The following is a 19,179-nucleotide window of genomic DNA, read 5'->3' as shown; positions in this document are numbered from 1 at the left end:
AATGTTCTAAAAGTATGATGACTTGGTATCTGCATTTTATGACAAGTAAAACTACAAAACATACATGTACTGTTCATTTTACCAATATTTGGTGGGAATAATATTCATGGTATGTTCTTAAATTTTAGTTAATCTCAGCCTTCAGTTTTTGTTTCAACCAGGAGTAAATGAACTTCATTTTGAATCCAGGCCGAGGGCCGCGGGGAAGAGAAAAACCAAAATTGTTGAAACAAAATAATAAAATATTTCTAGGGCGCCAAATCCACTAATTGTTCCTGGTGTTCAACAATAAAAAAGATTTAATACAAAGTTAAAAAACCAAACGAGAAAGTAAAAACTGTGTTAAGACTTAAAAAGGTAAGCTTTAGATCGAGTTACATGTTTTTCTGTTGTTCTCGCGCTTCCCGCTGAAAGTTGCCATGGTTGCTTTGTGCAAAATGAAACATCTCAAATATTGAAGTGGGGGAAAGGCTTTAGCTACCAATGACGCTTTTTAAGAAAGTACCAAGAAACGGCATATCTGCCACTGATTGTCTGGTCTCCGGAAAGCATTTTAGAGAGCGTTCTTTGGTTGTGAGGTCGCTAGTCCTGTCCTATAACAATAATTTCAGCCCACAGAGAAACGCGGCTTAGCACAAAAGGGAATGATTGACTGAAAGCAGTCAACCAATTCTGAAGCGCTTGGTACTATCTATAGATGCTTGACAATACGTTATTACACTAAATTTTTAGCATCGTTGCTCTCGTCAATCCTGAAACGTGATTAAAATATTTCAGTTAAAGTGCTGTTGGCAGTAATTGCTTGCATCTGTGTAAACAGGTGTGCATGGCCTGAAAGTGTAAAAGAAAAAGACTCATCCCGGCGACTAAGAACAAATGCAACAGTTGAAGCAATGAGATAATTATTGAAATAACATTGCCAGTGGATTAGAGCTACAACCACAACCAGCGCCCTCAATTCAAACCAAAATATTGCCAATATCATGATCGCGAGAAAGGTTTACACGTTTCTTGATCTGAAGAAGGATCGTTCGGCGGCCTTTGTATGAGCCACAATGGCCGAAGTTTTATCGCCTTTGCTCTTAGATCGTCAATTCTTGGAATGGTGTGACTTTTATTAGTTGCTGTTTGGATAAAAAAAAAAAACTATAAAAATGTGATAGTTCAAAGTAAACAGGGGCCAGTTAGATAATCATACTTCACAAGGTTGTAGCTCTAAAAGGGGATTAAATTCTATCCTGAAGAGATTTTCAGAAGAATTTTTATTCGTTGTCTCGTTTTTATTTTATTTTTTAATTTTACTGACGAAAACTTTTAGAAAACTCGTTCGGCCGCGATCCAGATGTGTACCTGATTGCCACTGAGGGGGACCTTACTTTAAGGATGCGTTCAATTTGCCCTATTCCGGAATAGGAATACATACAGTAAATACTAGAAATCTCTTATAAGAGGTTTTTGAAATAACTAGAACGCTACAGTGAAAACGTTTGCACTTTCACCTTCCCAAATTTATCTAAAAACAGAAATTTAACAGCTGTTTTGCTTATTCTTATTTAGCAATACGGTAAATCGAACGCGACCTTCACTGAGTGGTCATGCACACTTGGTATAGCAGAGCCAAACATTGAAAGCCATTAAATTTTCTATTAATAACTTAAACTAAAAAACTACTTTTGTCATGTTTAAACTCTTAAACAAATACACTTAATAGCACGTTATGAGCAATTAATTGATAAAACGCTTATGTTCCATCGTATTGAATCATTTGACTAAAGATTGAACGTAGACATGACGAGCTGCACTTGAAGGTGAAGCCGATGGACTTTTGGAACGACACCTTGCCTACGTTGGGGTGGTACACTCCGATCCCAGAACCAGACTTCGACAAAGAAACACTACTAACAGAAGCAACGAATCCAGTTTTGGAAAAAATCACCTTTGCCGTGCGCGTATTCCTGTTCATTACTTGCTTGGTGGAAAATGGTATCGCTGTTTTCATTCTGTGCAAGAGTGTAAAAAATGCCGGAAGAAAAACGTTTGCTCAGTACATGCTGATCAGCATAGCGTGTGCAGATATTCTAAATGCCCTCGTCTACTATCCAGGGGTATTTGTCCAGTTTTTTCATGGTGAATTCGTCTGGTTGGTGGAAGGTCTCATCGGTGATATCTTGTGCAAATTGTACAACTTTCTTGTGAATCTCCCTGGCAAGGTTATGATTCTTAGTTTGATCGGCCTAGCCTGCGATGCTTTGAGAAACTCTTCGCCAAAAGGTCACAAAGAACACACCAAAAAGTTCAGCATAGTTGTGACAACTTTGTTTTGGATCGCGGCTTCTGGTCTCTCGGCTGTCTACCTTGGAACAAGCAAAGTACAAAGCAGCTTTCCATTTAACGAGTGCAGATTTATAGAGACAATCAGCCAGTTGATAGCTGTTTTAATATTGCACTTTGTGTTCGTGGTAATTGCCGACATAATTCTCGCGATTCTAAATGTCGTGGTCTTCATCCGTGTAAGGCGGAGAGTTAGGGAGATGAAGGAGAGAAAGGGACGAGAAAGGGAGATGGCTAAACCCCATAGCAAGACAAGACGCCATCGGGAGATCACACACAAAACGGACCAAAAGATGCAGCCAGCCGCAAGCAGTAAGTCCCTCGCCAAAGACTGCGTAATCAAAACCAGCGATCCATCGGAGCCTCCGTCTATGGGTTCCGAAATCTTGTCAGAAATGGCCAGTGCAAAAGTGAAGGGGAACGCACTTGGAAGCACTGAAGCTTCAGTGACCGACTCAAAGACGTCTGCTGTTAACGAAGCTAGCAAAATTCATGCGAAACGAAATAAGCCAAGGAAAGTGAAGGCAAAAGCACGAGATTCGGAGAACGTTACAGGACAATCTGCGGAAGAGGAGATGTTTCAGACGACGCGAAATGAGGCGAAGATTATGGCTGCAGTATCAATCCCTTTTCTTATCCTGTCGATTGTTATGCTGATTTTGCACTTCGTATGCCTTTCCTGTAGCATGTATGTGTTTTATGCTATTCTGATGGCTGGGGAGATATTTGCGGTCATCAAACCAGCTATTTATAACAAAACAGATAACGAATTTAGTGAGAGGTATAGGCAGCTATCGCCCTTTGCCTGTTGTTGTTTAAGGCGGGCTCGACATTGTTCTGAATGAATTTCTCCGGGGTGGTCAAATAAAAAATATGACACTAATTACCGCAAAGTAGGGTCACATTAGTTTAGAGCTAATTGTGCCAAAGGCAGAGATGGAAAGGGGTATGTCTCCTGACCTCACGATGCTTACCTCGATAAAGAACGACTCGATCTCCTATACCGATGCTATTATGGTACTAATTAATATTTGTCAAGAGGGAAGGATTCTTATGCTTTGCTGTAGTTATGCTTGTGCGCTTTGCTGAATTTGAGTTGCAACTGTTAACAAATGAATAATTAAGCAAAGGAAAGTTGATGTATCGAGCTATTTTATATCGGATACTTACATACTGGTTTAATCATAAACTAAATGTTGCGAGCGAATCAGTTGAATGAGTAAACAAACGTCATCTACAATGAAAAACATTTTTCAAAAAAAGAACAATAAGAAATATATGTCCAAACCAAATAGCAGTTAACTTAAACTAAATATCTAGATTAAATGGCACCTTTCGATTGAATTCCGCGGAGTTGCGTTTACTGAACATCTTTGCATAATTATCTTCTGGTTTACTGTACGTTCAGTTTTTGGGGGGGGAAACAAATTCTTTTACAACTAAATAACAAAAATATTCCAAATCTAGTTATCAGTCCATGCATGATCCTCAACAATAAAAAAGGTTAAGAAACAAAGTTTAAACACTAAACGAGAAATAAAAAAAATGTGTTAAAACTAAGCATTCTTTCATCAGCATTTGAATTTTCAGGCCATGCACACCTGTTTACACAGATGCAAGCAATTACTGACAGCACGTCCTTCGACTAAAATATTTTAATCACGTTTCAATTCAGGATTGACGCAGGCCAAAGAGGACAAAACTTACTTTAATAATTTACTGTGCTCGAACAATTGTTTTAATATTTTAGATCATGCTACCACCAATTTTGTATTTCAAGGTAAAAAAAGAAATTCATTGAACGACCTACTTTAATCCAACAATTGCACACATTATCACGTATTCTTTAATTATTCTGTTACGGTGTTTTCAGTTCATTAGCTTTTGAATCTGCCAACTACGAATTCAACTTTACACTTAACGTGTTATAACTGTCAGTTCTAAGAGCTGTCGAAACATGTATTCAAAAATCAATATTTGAGATGTTTCATTTTTTACTAAGTAACCATGGTAACTTACAGCAGCAAGCGCGAGAGGAACAGAAAATTATGTAACTCTATTGACATTAAAAGAAATCTTTAAAAACTTAGCTTAGTTTTAGCACATTTTTTTTATTTCTCGTTTAGTGTTTAAACTCTGTTTCTTAACCTTTGGCCCGCGTCACTCCTGAAACGTGATTAAAATATTTCTGTCAAAGTGCTGTCAGTAATTGCTTGTATCTATGTAAACAGGTGTGCATGGCTTGAAAATGTAAAAGAAAAAAAAAAAAGCTTTGAGCCACTCATCCCTGCGACTAAGAACAAATGCAACAGTTGAACAAATGAGATAATTATTGAAATGTTTTTGCCAGTAGATTAGAGCTACAACGCACATGTACATCTCGGTATAGCTGAGCTGAGTTGAGAGCAATTAAGTTTTCTATTCATAACTTCAACTAAACAAACTACATCATAAATATTTAAACTTTTCCATACATACATTAAACCATATGTTCAGGGCAATTAACACGAGATAAAACGCGTATGTGCCATTTCGGTTTGAACCATTTGACTAAAAATTGAACGTAGACATGACGAGCTGCACTTGAAGCAAGCAATGGACTTTTTGAACAACACCTCGCCTCCATCGGGGTTGTATACTCCGACCCCACAACCAAACTACGACCCAGAAACACTACTATCAGAAGTAACGAACCCAGTTTTGAAAAATATCATCTTTGCTGTGCGCGTATTTTTGTTCATTACTTGCTTGGTCGAAAACGGTATCGCTGTTTACATTCTGCAAGAGAGTGTAAAAATTGCTGGAAGAAAAACGTTTGCTCAGTACATGTTGATTAGCATAGCGTGCGCAGATATTCTAACTGCCTTCGTCCACTACCCGGCGGTATTTGTCCAGTTTTCTCATGGTGAATTCGTCTGGTTGGTGGAAGGTCTCATCGGTGATATCTTGTGTAGATTGTACAACTTTCTTGTGAATCTCCCTGGCAAGGTTGTGAGTCTCAGTTTGATCGGCCTAGCCATCGATGCTGTGAGAAACTCATGGTCAAAAGGTCGCAAAGAATACACCAAGAAGGAGAGTGTCAAAAATGTGGCGGTGATTTGGATCGGGGCTGCTGGTCTCTCGGCTTACTACCTTGTACAAAGCACAGTACATAGAGGCTTACAATTTAACGAGTGCAGATCTGAGACATCCAACCTGAAAGTGATGAACCAAGTGTTCGTGTTATGTACGGACATAATTCTCGGAATTCTTAATACCGTGGTCTTCATCCAAGTAAAGCGGAGAGGTAGGGAGACGAAGGAGAGAAACAGACAAGAAAGAGAGATGACTAAGCCGTATAGCGCGACAGGACGCCATCGGCACATTACACACCACACAGATAGAGGGATGCAGCCAGCCACAAGCCGAGAATCCTGCATTGCGGAAGATCGTGTAATCGAAGCCAGCGATCCATCGGAACCTCCATCTATGGGTTCCGAAGTATTGTCAGAAATGGCCAGTGCAAAAGAAACCGGGAACGCACTTGGAAACACAGAGGCTTCAATGACCGACTCAAAGACGTCCGCTGTTAACGAAGTGAGCAAAACTCATGCGAAAGGAAAGGAGCCAACGACAGTAAAGTCGAAAAATGGTGTTAACGATGTGGAAGCACGAGGTTCGGAGAATACTATAGGACAAGCTGTGGAAGAGGAGAAGTTTCTGACGACGGAGGCGAAGATTATGGCTGCAATATCAATCCCTTTTATTATTCTGTCGATTCTTATCCTGATTTTGTTTCTCGTATGCCTTTCCTGTAGCATTTATTTGTTATATGCTGTTCTGATCGCCCAGGAGATATTTGCGGTCATCAAACCAACTATTTACGACAAAACAGATAACGAATTTAGGGAGAGGTACAGGCAGCTTTCGCCCTTTGCCTGTTGTTGTTTTAGGCGGGCTCGACATTGTTCTGAGTGAATTTCTCGGGCGGGTTAAAAAAAGAATATGATAATTACCGCAAAGTAGGGTCACATTAGTTAAGAGCTAGTTATATACCGACGCTATAATTATGGTAATAATATTTGTCAAGAAGGAAGGATTTGTATGCTTTACTGTAGTTTTGCTTGTGCGCTTTGCTGAATTTAATTAAGGAATATTAAACAAAGTAAAGTTTGTGTAGTGGGATATTTTTTTATCGGATTCTTACGTGCTGGTTTAATCATAAAATAACTGTTGCGAGGGCATCAGTTGAATGAGTGAACAAACGTCAAACACTTAAAACTTTTATCCGCTACAACAACAACAACAAAAACAAAAAAGATTTTTCAAAAAAGAGGATAAAAAATATTTGCCCAAACCAAATAGTAGTTAAAACTAAACCATAAATGGATTAAATGACAGCTACCGATTCAATTCCGCGGAGTTGCGTTTAAAAATAGTCTTCCATAATTATCTTCTGGTTTCTTGTACGTTCAGTTTTTGTTTCAACCAGAAGTGAAGGAATCGTCTTTTGTAACTTCATTTTGAACCTAGGGCCGGGGGAGGGAAGAGAAAAACAAAATTTTTTACAACTAGATAATAAAATATTTCTAGGAAGCCAAATCTAGTTATCAGTCCATGCATGGTGCTCAACAATAAAAAAGGTTAACAAACAAAGTTAAAAAACTAAACGAGAAATAAAAAAATGTGTTAAAACTAAGCTAAGTTTTTAAAAGATTCCTTTTAAATGTCAATACAGTTGCATAATTTTCTGTTCTTCTCACGCTTCCCGCTGTAAGTTACCATGGTTGCTTAGTACAAAAATGAAACATCTCAAATATTGATTTTTGAAAGCATCTTTCGACAACTTTTCTGTGACCTTCGGTTTTAAGACGTTAAGTACAAAGTTGAATTTATAATAGCAGATACAAATGCTAATGAAAGAAAAAAAATGTAACAGAATAATTAAAGAATACGTGCTAGAGCGGTTTCCAATTAAGTGTCCTAAAACCAAAATCAAAAGTAATAAATACTCTGGCCAATCGCAGCAGATGTAAAAACACAACGAGCCAATCAGAATTCGAAACAAATACATGTAACTGGCGCCAAGCGCGGGAAAACGCGTGCGGCGAAAACACGATTGGTATTGGTTTGGATTCCTATTTGTTGAGAAAGTGGCGCGCGTTTTGTTAACCAATCACAGAGGGTAGTAATGCAAAACCAAATTAAACGCGAAATTACTTTCGAAAACCGCTCTAATGTGTGCAATTGTTGGATTAAAGTAGGTTCTTTTCATGGATATCCTCTTCAGTTTCTCTTAAGCTAAAAAATTGGTGGAAGCATGATCTAAAATATTAAAACAATTAGGCGAGACAGCAAATTATAAAAATAATTTTTTGCCATTGTTGGCCTGGCTGCGTCAGTCCTGAAACGTGATTAAAATATTTCAGTCAAAATGCTGGCAGTATTTGCTTGTATATGTGTAAACAGGTGTGCATGGCCTGAAAATGTAAAAGGAAAAGAAAAGCTTTGAACCACTCATCTCTGCGACTGAGAACAAATGCAACAGTTGAACAAATGAGATAATTACTGAAATATTATTGCCAGTGGATTAGAGCTACAACGCACTTGCCGTGCCGCATCTCGCTGAACTAAGAATTGACCGGCGTTAAATGCATCAAAGCCATTAAATTTTCCGTTAATAACTTAAACTAAACAAACTGATTTTTCCATATTGAACAAACACACTTAAATCGTACGTTAAGGCCAATTAGCCGGATCAATAAAACGCTTATGTGCAATTTCGGTTTGAACCATTTAACTGAACTGGATTGAACGTAAACATGACGAGCTGCACTTGAAGCAAGCAATGGACCTTTGGAACGCCACCTTCCCTCCTTTATGGTGGTACAATTTTACATATCCGACCCCTCCAGACTTCGACACAGGAGCACTTCCGCCAACAGAAGTAACGAATTCAGTTTTGGAAAAAATCACCTTTGCCGTGCGCGTATTCTTGTTCATTACTTGCTTGGTGGAAAACAGTATCGCTGTTTTCATTCTGTGCAAGAGTGTAAGAAATGCCGGAAGAAAAACGTTTGCTCAGCACGTGTTGATAAGCATAGCGTGTGCAGATATTCTAACTGCCCTCGTCTATTACCCAGCGATATTTGTCCTGCAAGGCCGCATCGGTGATATCTTGTGCAAATTGCCGTACAACTTTCTTGTGAATCTTCCTGGCAAGGTTTTGAGCCTCAGTTTGATCGGTCTAGCCTGCGATGCTGCGAGAAATTCTTCGTCAAAAGGTCGCAAAGAACACACCAAAAAGTTCAACATAGTCGTCACGACTTTGCTTTGGATCGCGGCTGTTGGTTTCTCGGCTGTCTACCTTGGAATAGGTAAAGGTCAAAGCAGCTTTCAATTTAACGAGTGCAGATCTGCTGAGCTTACTGTTTCCATGTTGAACCTCGTGTTCGTGGTAAGTGTGGACATAATTCTCGCGATCCTGAGTTTCGTGGTCTTCGTCCAAGTAAAGCGGAGAGGTAGGGAGATGAAGGAGAGAAACAGACAAGAAAGAGAGATGGCTAGATTCCATAGCAAGACAGGACACCATCGGGAGATTATACACCACACCGGCCGAGAGATGGAGCTAGCAACAAGCCGAGAATCCTGCGTCGAAGATCGTTTAATCGAAACCAGCAATTCATCGGAACCTCAGTCTATGGGTTCTGAAATCAACGATATAGAACCACAAGATTCGGAGAACGTTACAGGACAATCTGCGGAAGAGGAGAGGTTTCAAACGATGCGAAATGAGGCGAAGATTACGGGTGCAGTATCGTTCCCTTTTATTATTTTGTCGATAACTACGATGATTTTGCCGTTGATTTGCTTTTCCTGCAGCATGTATGTGTCATATGCTGTTCAGATGGCCGGAGAGATATTTGCAGCAATCAAACCAGCTATTTACGCCTGCGCAGATAAGGAATTTAGAAAGAGATACAAGCAGCTATCGCCCTTTGCCTGTTGTTGTTTTAGGCGGGTTCGATGTCATACAGCCGTGCAAGTAGGTATGCAAGAAGTGGAAATGAGACACTAAACAGATTTTTTACCAAACACGGCCAAGGTGACATAAACGCAGAAACCAGCCATTCCTTCTTTATCCTGTTTTCATTAACCAATATCAGAATATAGAAGGCATTTTCGTGAAATATCACTCACATCCTCAACAGTAGACAACAAAATAGCATTTTTTCTGAGTAAAAATTTTCACAGCGAGTCGGCAAGTCCACGAAAAGAGAGGCGAGCCGCTGAAAGTGCCAAATCCGCCGCCAGGCACGAAAACGGACTGTAATGGTAGTGTGCAACTGACATACGCAGTTGTTCTTGAGACGCAGTCAAATGTGACGTCACCCGTTGAGCTGATCAGAGCCGAGAGGACGCTGGGAACGGGGTCGATTTGGTAGACGCTTGCCCACAAAGACAAGCTCGGTTACTTCGATAGGCGCCTGGAAACGAGACTGGGTCATTCTTACCTAAATGTAATTATTCTGCTTTCATTTAAATCAAGATGGATGTCATTTTCATCAGATATCTTTCACATCCCCCTAGCAACTTAGACAGCAAAACAGTGATTCTTTTCGTATTGAAATTCTTCGCTGCGGGCTGGAACAAACAACAACCAACAATAAACAAAAACAAAAGAGAATCAAAGCTGGGTCACACTAGTTTAGAGCTAACTGTACCAAAGGCAGTGATGGCAAAGAGTATACTTGCGTAATAAAGATTGTAACACTGGGCAGCGTAGTTAATAAATGTGAATTTAAAATGTTATAAAATTTACGTTGTTAAGAGAGTTTAATCAGGCCTTAAGTTTTGCGTGAATTGCTCCTTTTTCACTTGCTCGCGCGCTGGTATGTGCTGCCACGTGTGTTGCGCGCACGCGCGCTAGTTTGAATTCGTGCATGTGAGCAAATTTAACGAACTTTTTAACGGTAAAGTTTTGTACCCTGGAAAAAGTATGTATCCTGACTTTACGATGCTTATCTCGATGACCCTCACATACCGACGCTATTTTGGTAGTAATCTTTCTCAAGAGGGAAGGATTCGTATGCTTTGCTGTAGTTATGCTTGTGCGCTTTGCTAAATTCAAATGTACCCATTAATAAAGGAATATTATATTTAGCAAAATAAAGTTTATTTAGTGGGCTATTTTGTATCGGATACAACCTAGTTCCCAGAGCTTTGCCTTGTAAAATGGAAAAGCCGTAGGAACGAGGCTGTACCGGATACTTACATGCTGGCTAATCATAAACTAACTGTTGCGAGGGAATCAGTTGAATGAATAAACAAAGGACAAATACTTAAAATTTGACTTTATTTTTGGTAGCATGCGGTCAATAGTATACATTTGATGAAAGTCACCAACGTTAACATAACTCAGTAAAACGGTGACAACGAAAGCAAGTTTATTTCTATGTACAAATTTGTCGTGAATGTCTATTGTTTAGTCTTCCTCTTTCCCTTGCGAGTTTTGTGCTTTTTCGTCTTGGAATCCACGATTTGTTGAGAATAGCGTTTAATGGCATTCCTGGAGAGCACATCTTCATCTTCGCCACTCTCTTCATCATCTGAAAACAGAATTATGATCATGAATAACACTTCGGATCCAGACTTTCCCAATGTCTGTTAACAACTGTTCCACGACACAGACCTTTAGAAATTGTAGTACGAGTAAAACTGCGAATGCAAGGTTTGTCTTCAAGATTTAAGCGAAGTACTAAGAAGAGCTACATCCCAAAAAGTTTCATTTTACTCTTTGTGAGCGAAGAACTTGACGCAGTTGTTTTGGATGATAATAGCTACGTCCTTTTGCGATTCCACAAAGACGAGATCACCTTCGTATTGAGGACTTGTTTTCGCCACTAGACTAGCGCTCCCACAGCCCCATCCCCGTTCGAACAAAAACTCGTGGTAAAATGACGTCGGCTATCTCGTTTTCCCGCCAAAAAGACACTGGTTCACGTGCGCAGAATCTTTGTCTATTGGAAAAGCTCGTAGTCGTATTTATCGTGCTAGAATCTTAAGGTCTCATGTGTACCACCCGAAGGTACATTTCTTTAAAGAAATGTCATGCTTTAGTTGGGGGAGGGATCTCTTAGGAGACAAACTGAACAAGAAAGACGTCCTACACAGGGTACAAAACCTTCCCCTTTACTTTAAAAATTCTAAGGGATTTTACAATCCTCTTGTGCCACAAAAGAAACGCTTTATTTCCTTTTTTTTAAATCAGTATAGAAGTCACTTACCGTCATATACAGCCAGCCGGTCGGAGGTCATGGGTAGCTTCACTCGAGTGTTATACTGTGGCAGTTTGCCTTCCATTGTTGCACGGAACTAAAAGATAATGAAAGAGAGTACATTAAACTTTTATTGTCGAAAGAAACGCCATGACTAGAAGAAAACTTGCAATCAACTCGAAGCGAGGAAGAAGCTTGTGCTAAGGCATCATAGCAATTGTTATTTCGACTAGCCGAGAGGACATCATGATTTGCTCTGATTAAGGCAAGTGCAGGCGTTTGTCAAGTCAATCAAAACATAAAGCTTACGGTGTGATCTATAAAGTTGTCTATGAAACCACGACCTCTGTTGTAGATAGGCCGTAACATTCTCTCGGCTTTCTTTGCCAAACGGAATTCAAATAGGACGTAGACGCTTTCTGTTCACATAATCGGATAAAAGCGCTCCCGTGTGGAGTTCATTTCAGAAATCCTTGTCCTTCGATCCTCGCTGTAATTCTAACAGCCCCTCGTGTTTGCATCAGGTTATGTGAGCACACGAGGCGTTTTCCACTTCTAAAATAGAACAGGTGTTCAAAGCAGTCTTGGTACCCAGTCTTCTAGCCATACCTCAGCATCCTCCATCTCCTTCATGACGTCATTAATATCCTTTCCTCCCAGATCATCCATGAGTTTGAGTAGCTTCTGTTCACACGTGCCCAGTAAGTCCAGGATATATTCATCTGAGGTTGGCGACAGCTGCGCTTGCGGTACATGGCCTTTCGGCTATAAAGGAAACAAAGAAGGATTTTGAATGGCTTGTATGAGCTGAGGCTGTAAAGTATGGCCGAGGTTTTCAGTTGAGTGGCATAAAATCAAAACTGAGGTAATCACTTTAAACATTATCACAACCAACATAAACAACACAACAGTCAGAACTCGAAGAACGTAGCAAGCATTTTTGTGGGATTTTCGGCGATTTTCGGGTTGTTTTTGTTGTTGTTTTTTGTTTTGACCGCGCGAATGTTGGGACGAAGGAAAGTGAAAAATGCTCTCCTCCCAACCTTCGTGCTGTCAAAAAGCGAAAAAACGCAGAATACCCACGGGAACGCTAACTAAGTTGGATAAACTCGAAGAGAATACTACAGGAAACTGCGAGCGAATAGTCACAATTGGTTTTCATTGAGAAAGTAGGAGTTAGAAAAAAAAAGCCCCAATGATGTACCTCACCACAATAAATTACGAAATACGATTATTGAGTGTGGCCTTAAAGACCTTCACAGGTAACAAGGCGTTTGGGTTGTACACTGCTTCTTACAGGAAAAACTGACTTAATTATGCATTACACGAGTTATTCTAATTTGAACACAACAGAACGAAAGGAACCTAACTGGAATACCATAACTTTGACATTCATTTTTTCATATCGCTCTTTTAATTTGGCCCTGGTTTGGGGAATTGCTATCAATTCATGGTTGGTGACGAATTCTTACCGCCTTGAGGTGTTGCAGTTTGTCAGCCAGATGCTCAATCCCAGCTTTAACGTTGAGCAGAGTTTTATTAGCTCTGTCTTGACGATCCTGTGCATCGGCGCAGCTAAAACAACAAACAAAAATTACCAAAAATTGTACCAACAAAGTGATAAATGTACAACAATGTTATGACAAGCTTGTAAGGGCACCTTTGACAGCTGGTCGCTAACAGCCCATATATTATGCATATCTCAAGGACATGAATGAATGAATAGCAAAGGAAAGCTGGCGTTCGCTTCCTCAAGTTACATAGTTGGTTCTTGCTCCTTACCGTTTCTCCTCTTCAGCCAGGCGCTGCTGAAATTCCTCCAACATTCTTTGTCCACTATGAGAAAGAAACACAATTTGAGGTCATCTTGCAAGTTGCAAAACCATTTGTAACTGCTATTAGACTATCATATCACTTCTCCTGGTTTTGCCGCCATGTACGAGTTATAAGAAACTCTTGGGAAAACAACTGGAAGAAGTGAATATCCTAGCTGTTCTCGAGTACAAAATGCAACCTGTCCCTTATTGGGACATATTCAATTGTGTGATTTAACACAATAGAAAGGGTAACAGACAGTACCCCTTGATAACTGGGCATTACCTACAGCTTTTTATTCTGGAGATATCAAGGGCAAGAGCGAACGTTTTCTGTTAACATCTGGATAGGGAAGCATAGGTTGGCTAGAAATTTCGATAACGCGAGAACGGCAGAAAGTTTAAAGATAGTTGTTCCACTCATCCAATAGTTCATCTCCATGAATTCCGCGACACATCCATTCCAGGACTTTCAGCATGGCTAGCGCGCCAAAATTCAAATTCAGTCAGGATACAAGACGGCCAGATAAAAGAGAAAGATGGGAGATTTAAAATGGCGTTTACGGTAAAGGCAAACGTGAGATTCTCGTTTATGTTTGTTTGAAAAAAAAAAGTCAAACATGAAAATACATGTAGCGCAAAATAGTTCTGACCTTTGATGCTGATGCAAAACTACACAATTTTAATGAGAAAGTGAAAACAGCGAGCGGCAAATGTAGGACAAACATAGTCACGTGGTCATTTTCTGTCGTTTGCCGTAAACGTGATTCTAAATTTCTACAATGACCTAAAAACGGCCGACAGCGCGTACGTTTTGAGAATTGATGAGATACCCACTTCGGTTTCACATTAGTTAAGCGTATGGCTTTTGTAGTTGAGATTTCACTGAAAATAATGAGACATATTGTTTCAGATTTTTAGCGATAGTAGAACCACTCTAAAATTTTTGTTGAAGTTAGCCTTTATTTCAGAGGGTTTTTGTATGGGAAAATATAACAAGGCTGAATTTTTCATTGAAAAATCGCTCGACTTATGAGTTCTGCGTTTGTTGTTGTTGTTGTTGTTTTACTTATTTCTTCTATGATTTTCGGAAATCACATTTTAGGAATTTTCCCGAGATCTTTTGGGAAAATGACCTTGGCATTTTCTACAACTCCGAAAAAGATATTGGATTCTGTACCATTTTCCTATTTCCAGAGAAATGCAATGTTCACGTGTCACATATGTCGATATTTCTTCTTTCTAAACCAGTACAATATACACCTGGCCCAGTTGTTCAAAGAGCGGATAAATTGCTATCCAGCAGATAAAATGACTACTTCAACTGACACATTTTATCCGAAGGATAGCGACTTACCCACTGGAAAAAGTTATCCACTCTTAAAACAACATACTGGGGTCTGTATTATGAAACTTGCGTTGAACACACCAGGAAGCAGTTATTAACGTACCTTGACAGTTTGGCTTCACCAGAGTACTTCATCTCCTCATATTCCATCCTTAACTTCTCCTGAAAAATGTAATCGAACAACAAATGTTATTTATCTGCTAAATAAGGAGGCTGCATTAAGTTCCAAATTATTTTTTGGAATAACTGAAAACTGATTAGTATGCATTCAACTTACCTGTGTTGTATTGACTTTTTGGCCAAAAATGCAAGGGGGGGGGGGAGGGGGGGTTTCAGGGCATTGCCAATTGCTTTGTTGTTCCCTCCCACCTAACTATTTAGTAAGTATATTTTTCCCACACACTGATTTCTCATTGATGTGTTGACAGTTGCCTGGGGGTGGGCTGTGGCTGGGTTGCCATGGAGACCTCCTTGATGCCAAGGAAATCTTGCTACCTTTATGGCACCTACCCTCCAATACATCAAAAATTTGTCAAAGAGTTTAATAATTAAAGGGAAACTTGTTCCATACTGTTATTACCCTTCTGCAAACCACTTTTGTGACGTAGGCATCCTCATTAAAGATGACCCTCGAAATTCTACATCTCAGACCTGAACAGATCTGCTTCGATGCTGGAAAGTTCTAAAACAATTCTATGCAAATGGAAAGCACCCTGTTTTAATTTGGCTCAATAAAAATTGGCAAATAAAATCAAAGACAAACTTTCTGTACCTTTTCTTCTTTAAGCCTGACAAGCATCTTTTCATTGTTTGTCTTGAGTTGCTCCAAGTGCTTCTGTGTCTCTCCTTGTGAAAGAAAGCGCTGTACTACCTCCTTTATGTCAGACACCCCTGTAGTGTCCTTGATCTTGTTCATGGCCTCCTCGTAAGTTGTTATCTTGCGTTCTTGTTCTTCCCCAGAAAGTACTGCTTTTTGTTCCACTGAAACACAATGGAAAGCTTTGTTTGTGGTTATTTGTTTAACAGTACTATAACAGTACTGTATGTCTCACCAGGGCAATGAGAATGAGTGAGTGAGTTAACTACATGGGGGAGGGGGAGGGGAGGGGGAGGGGAGGGGGAGAAGAGACTCCCATATATAAGCTATATCAGGGTTTGTGCCACTATGAAGGGTATGGTTTTCAAGCAGTTTAGTCTGGATAGGGTATAGAAATCAGAGAATTTTGATCGAGAATGGGGTATCATTTTTCAGGAAACTGATCATCTGTTTGAAGAATTTAGTCTAAACTAGGGAAACCTAGAAAAGATTTTATTTTGGCTAGACTGGGATAGTGACCAAGTTTCTGAAAAATAGCGAGCCTGCGATATGGTAGTGATTTTTGGTCTTTAGTCTAGTATAGGGTTGCAAAATGTAGCTGAGTCCCAGCAGCACAACCCCATCCAAAAATGTTTAGACTACCCGCCCCCCAGGGTTAACTACATGTATATAACTAGGCTGCAAAGATTAAAAGAGGACTAACTTGATAACAGCCAATGAACAAGGTTCCTGATGGAAATTGACATGTACAACCTGTACTGTACAATCCTATTACAAGTATATTAAGCACTTCGTGGACGCCAGCAAACATGATAATTAATCTTACCAGAGAGTTCTTCTTGCTGAAGAGAGCTTCTCTGCAACTGAGAATGAATGAAACAAGAACAGACGTCAAACTTCTCATGAACACCAAGAAAAGCACCTGCCCACAGCAAAGGTTAAAAAGTAACAGACTGCAAAGTACTTGAACCTTGACTGGCCAGTGAAAGTACATAAATGATTAGTGTAAAATTCCTTGTGAAGAACGGTTTTCAAAGAGTGCTCAACTTTACAGGTCTGGAGCAGAGAATATCATCACAGAAAATGCTTCAGGCTTCAGGATTGGTAAACTAAGAAACACTCCTGAAGAATGGCGCATTTTATCAAATGATAAACATAGAACGATATTTATGAAATTACATGTAGATACATGTGAACTAATTTCATAGTGGTTAGAGCATGCAACTTATTAAAGTAGTTGAGAAGGAAACAAGCCTCAGGGCATGAAAACATTCAGGCCAAACCCAGATGTGAAGCCAATTTTGCCCCAGGCATGACCAGTGTTAACAATTATGCAATCTGCTTCCTACAGTATAAAGTAATTATAATATTAATGTAATCATCCTCCAGAGTACTATACCATTGTCATATGTAATAATGTATTATTCTTACCCTTTTCTCAACTTTTTCAGCATGATCTTTCTTCTCCTCTGCCTGTTTCTTGTACTGAGCCAACTCCCTTTCTCTCTCCTTCTTCCTCTCATACACTGACTGTTCCAGCTTGGTTAGCTCTGCTTTGGCGGCTTCCCTAGCAATCTGAGCATCATGATTCATAGCATTTAGTTCTCCAAGTTCTTCTCTCTGGGTCTGAATGGCTCTCTCCAGATTATTCAGTTGATTGGGCCATGTGCGTCGTTCTTCCTTCAGCTGCTCCAACAAACCCTCGTAAATCGTCTTGATTTTCTTAGCCTCATTACACTTCAGCTGCATTTTGTCCAAGCTGTTTTCCAAAGCTCGCAGTTTCTGTCAGTAATAAATAAGAAAGGCGCTTTGATGGATAATGATACTCCAATTGTATGAAGTTCAGACAGCAAAACTTTAACAAATTCAATGGTCATTGTATTATCAACAACAAAAAAAACAATGTTATGTCAATCAGCAGGGATTGGTGCAGAAGTGAGGTGCTAAAACGCCCTCCTACAAGTGGGAGTGAGGTTCAAATTACAGATAACAAATTATACATGGATTTATTTTGTTGTTTATTCAAACTTGTCCTTGTTTCGAGGGTTGTTCTCTCTTGGTCCTCTATTTCTTCACTGCGTCCATAAAACAAATGCTAATTCAAAACTACCAATTTAACCTAGAATCCAGGAGTGACAGTTGCATGTGCCATTTTAAAAAAGTAATCTGGTGTGCTTACCATTTACGCAAACCACCCGGATGGAAATTTTCGGCATAAATACGAAACGATTTAGCTTGTCTTAACAGAAGATGGATAACATGCAAAATGTATGAACATCAGCTGTAAATCCCAGAAGGAGTAATAAAAATGTATCACTTTGACCAGAAGCCCATAATTTCAGAAGTACTCCAAATGGAATGATGTGTACCATTTGATTTTCCAACTGGAATTTCCGGGTTTTCCATGTAAATGGTAAGCACCCCTGGTTTCATTTTCTCCTGTTTCACTTTACCTGTGCCTCGGCCGATTCACCAGCATCGGTATTCGATACCTCCTCAGCATCTGTGACCAGCTGATTGTACTCAGTCTGCAAAAGTTCCAGCTTCTTCTGACGAGTGTTTTTCTGGTGTTTTAGAGCATTCAGCTTCTTTACTGCTTCACAGACTTGCTGGTCTAGTTTGGTGATAGCAGCCTGCAATAAGTCAGGGCAGAAAATCATTTAAGATAAAGAAAGATCACTAAGTTAACCTCCTATTCCCTGGTAATATTGTTTGATGTAACACCAAATTCTCTGAATTAACTTTAAAAAGAAATGTATGGCTGTCAGTCAGGAGAATTAACATTCAGATCATGGGAGTGAAAGGGTTGAATATAATAGTCCTGCACTGGACATAGAGAAGAAGCTCATTTTCAATAAATTATTTTTACCTTTCCAGACATGCCCCTCATTGCACAGTGTCTTTGAGGATCCCTTTCTTTAAACGCATCATCAATAACCTGCTCATCTCCCTAAAAGAATATTTAACACAACACTGGTCAGTACCAAATATGTGTAGCAATTAAATAACAGTAATTTTTTTTACTCTTTTTTCAAAAAACTCACCGCTTTCTTTTTTGCTAATTCGGCCCTTAGTCGCTTGTTTTTCTCCCTTAACTTGGCAATTGTATCTTTGTTCTTTTTCATGGTCCATTGTGAGCTCTCATAGTAGGCCTTCCTGTCTCCATCTGAAGAAAGAAAAAAACAATATTTAAAGTTATTTTGCTTTAATGCCGTTTAATGATGTACTCCAGTAGCTCCTAAAACAGTTATATTTTAAATGTCAGCGCAAGTTAATGTTTCTTTGAGTCACTAAAAGCAAAAACACTGCAAGATCTGCGAAGGATAAAATGAACAACGTGAGGATAGTACAGAGCACAAGAATGATTCTACAATTTCTCCTCTTTCTCCGCGAAAATGCCGTCAAATCAAGCTTACCTAACAGGGCAAGTTTCTTTTTAAGCTCTTCAGTCTCTTCTGTAATTGTAAGTGCTCCGTCCGACATATTTTATTGCTGTCTGGGATACACAACAAATCGATCAAATGTTCTTTCAACAAAATCAACCTGAAAACCACAGCAGTTTGTTTCTCCACTACAATCGTCTTGCACTTGTTGTCAAGACGACCAAGCAAA

The 19,179-nt window shown here is 39.5% G+C and overlaps 1 protein-coding gene across 1 annotated transcript; it reads right to left on the bottom strand.

The window, feature by feature from the left end:
* Positions 1–10,649: 10,649 nt before the first annotated feature.
* On the bottom strand, positions 10,650–19,173 carry LOC146486951 (outer dynein arm-docking complex subunit 3-like). The gene is made up of 13 exons (XM_085090854.1): positions 18,984–19,173; positions 18,612–18,733; positions 18,437–18,517; positions 18,021–18,200; positions 16,999–17,349; positions 16,394–16,430; positions 15,523–15,731; positions 14,854–14,912; positions 13,371–13,424; positions 13,061–13,163; positions 12,198–12,353; positions 11,598–11,685; positions 10,650–10,919 (listed from the first exon to the last, which is right to left on the bottom strand). Exons 1-13 carry the CDS (start codon positions 19,048–19,050, stop codon positions 10,789–10,791), a joined length of 1,638 nt encoding a protein of 545 aa, XP_084946980.1. The 5' UTR covers positions 19,051–19,173; the 3' UTR covers positions 10,650–10,788.
* Between the last annotated feature and the right edge of the window lie 6 nt (positions 19,174–19,179).

Source organism: Pavona decussata, unplaced genomic scaffold, assembly GCF_977016875.1.
Source record: "Pavona decussata unplaced genomic scaffold, jaPavDecu1.1 SCAFFOLD_19, whole genome shotgun sequence".
Lineage (NCBI taxonomy): Eukaryota > Metazoa > Cnidaria > Anthozoa > Scleractinia > Agariciidae > Pavona > Pavona decussata.
This window is presented reverse-complemented; position numbering and strand designations above follow the sequence as displayed.

Excerpts from the sequence above, each read along its gene's own strand:
- LOC146486951 (XM_085090854.1), bottom strand. The coding sequence starts at position 19,050 with ATGTCGGACGGAGCACTTACAATTACAGAAGAGACTGAAGAGCTTAAA. Across the intron at positions 18,734-18,983 it reads AAAGAAACTTGCCCTGTTAG|ATGGAGACAGGAAGGCCTAC; the intron begins GTAAGCTTGATT and ends TTCTTTCTTCAG. Across the intron at positions 15,732-16,393 it reads TCAGCAAGAAGAACTCTCTG|TGGAACAAAAAGCAGTACTT; the intron begins GTAAGATTAATT and ends ATTGTGTTTCAG.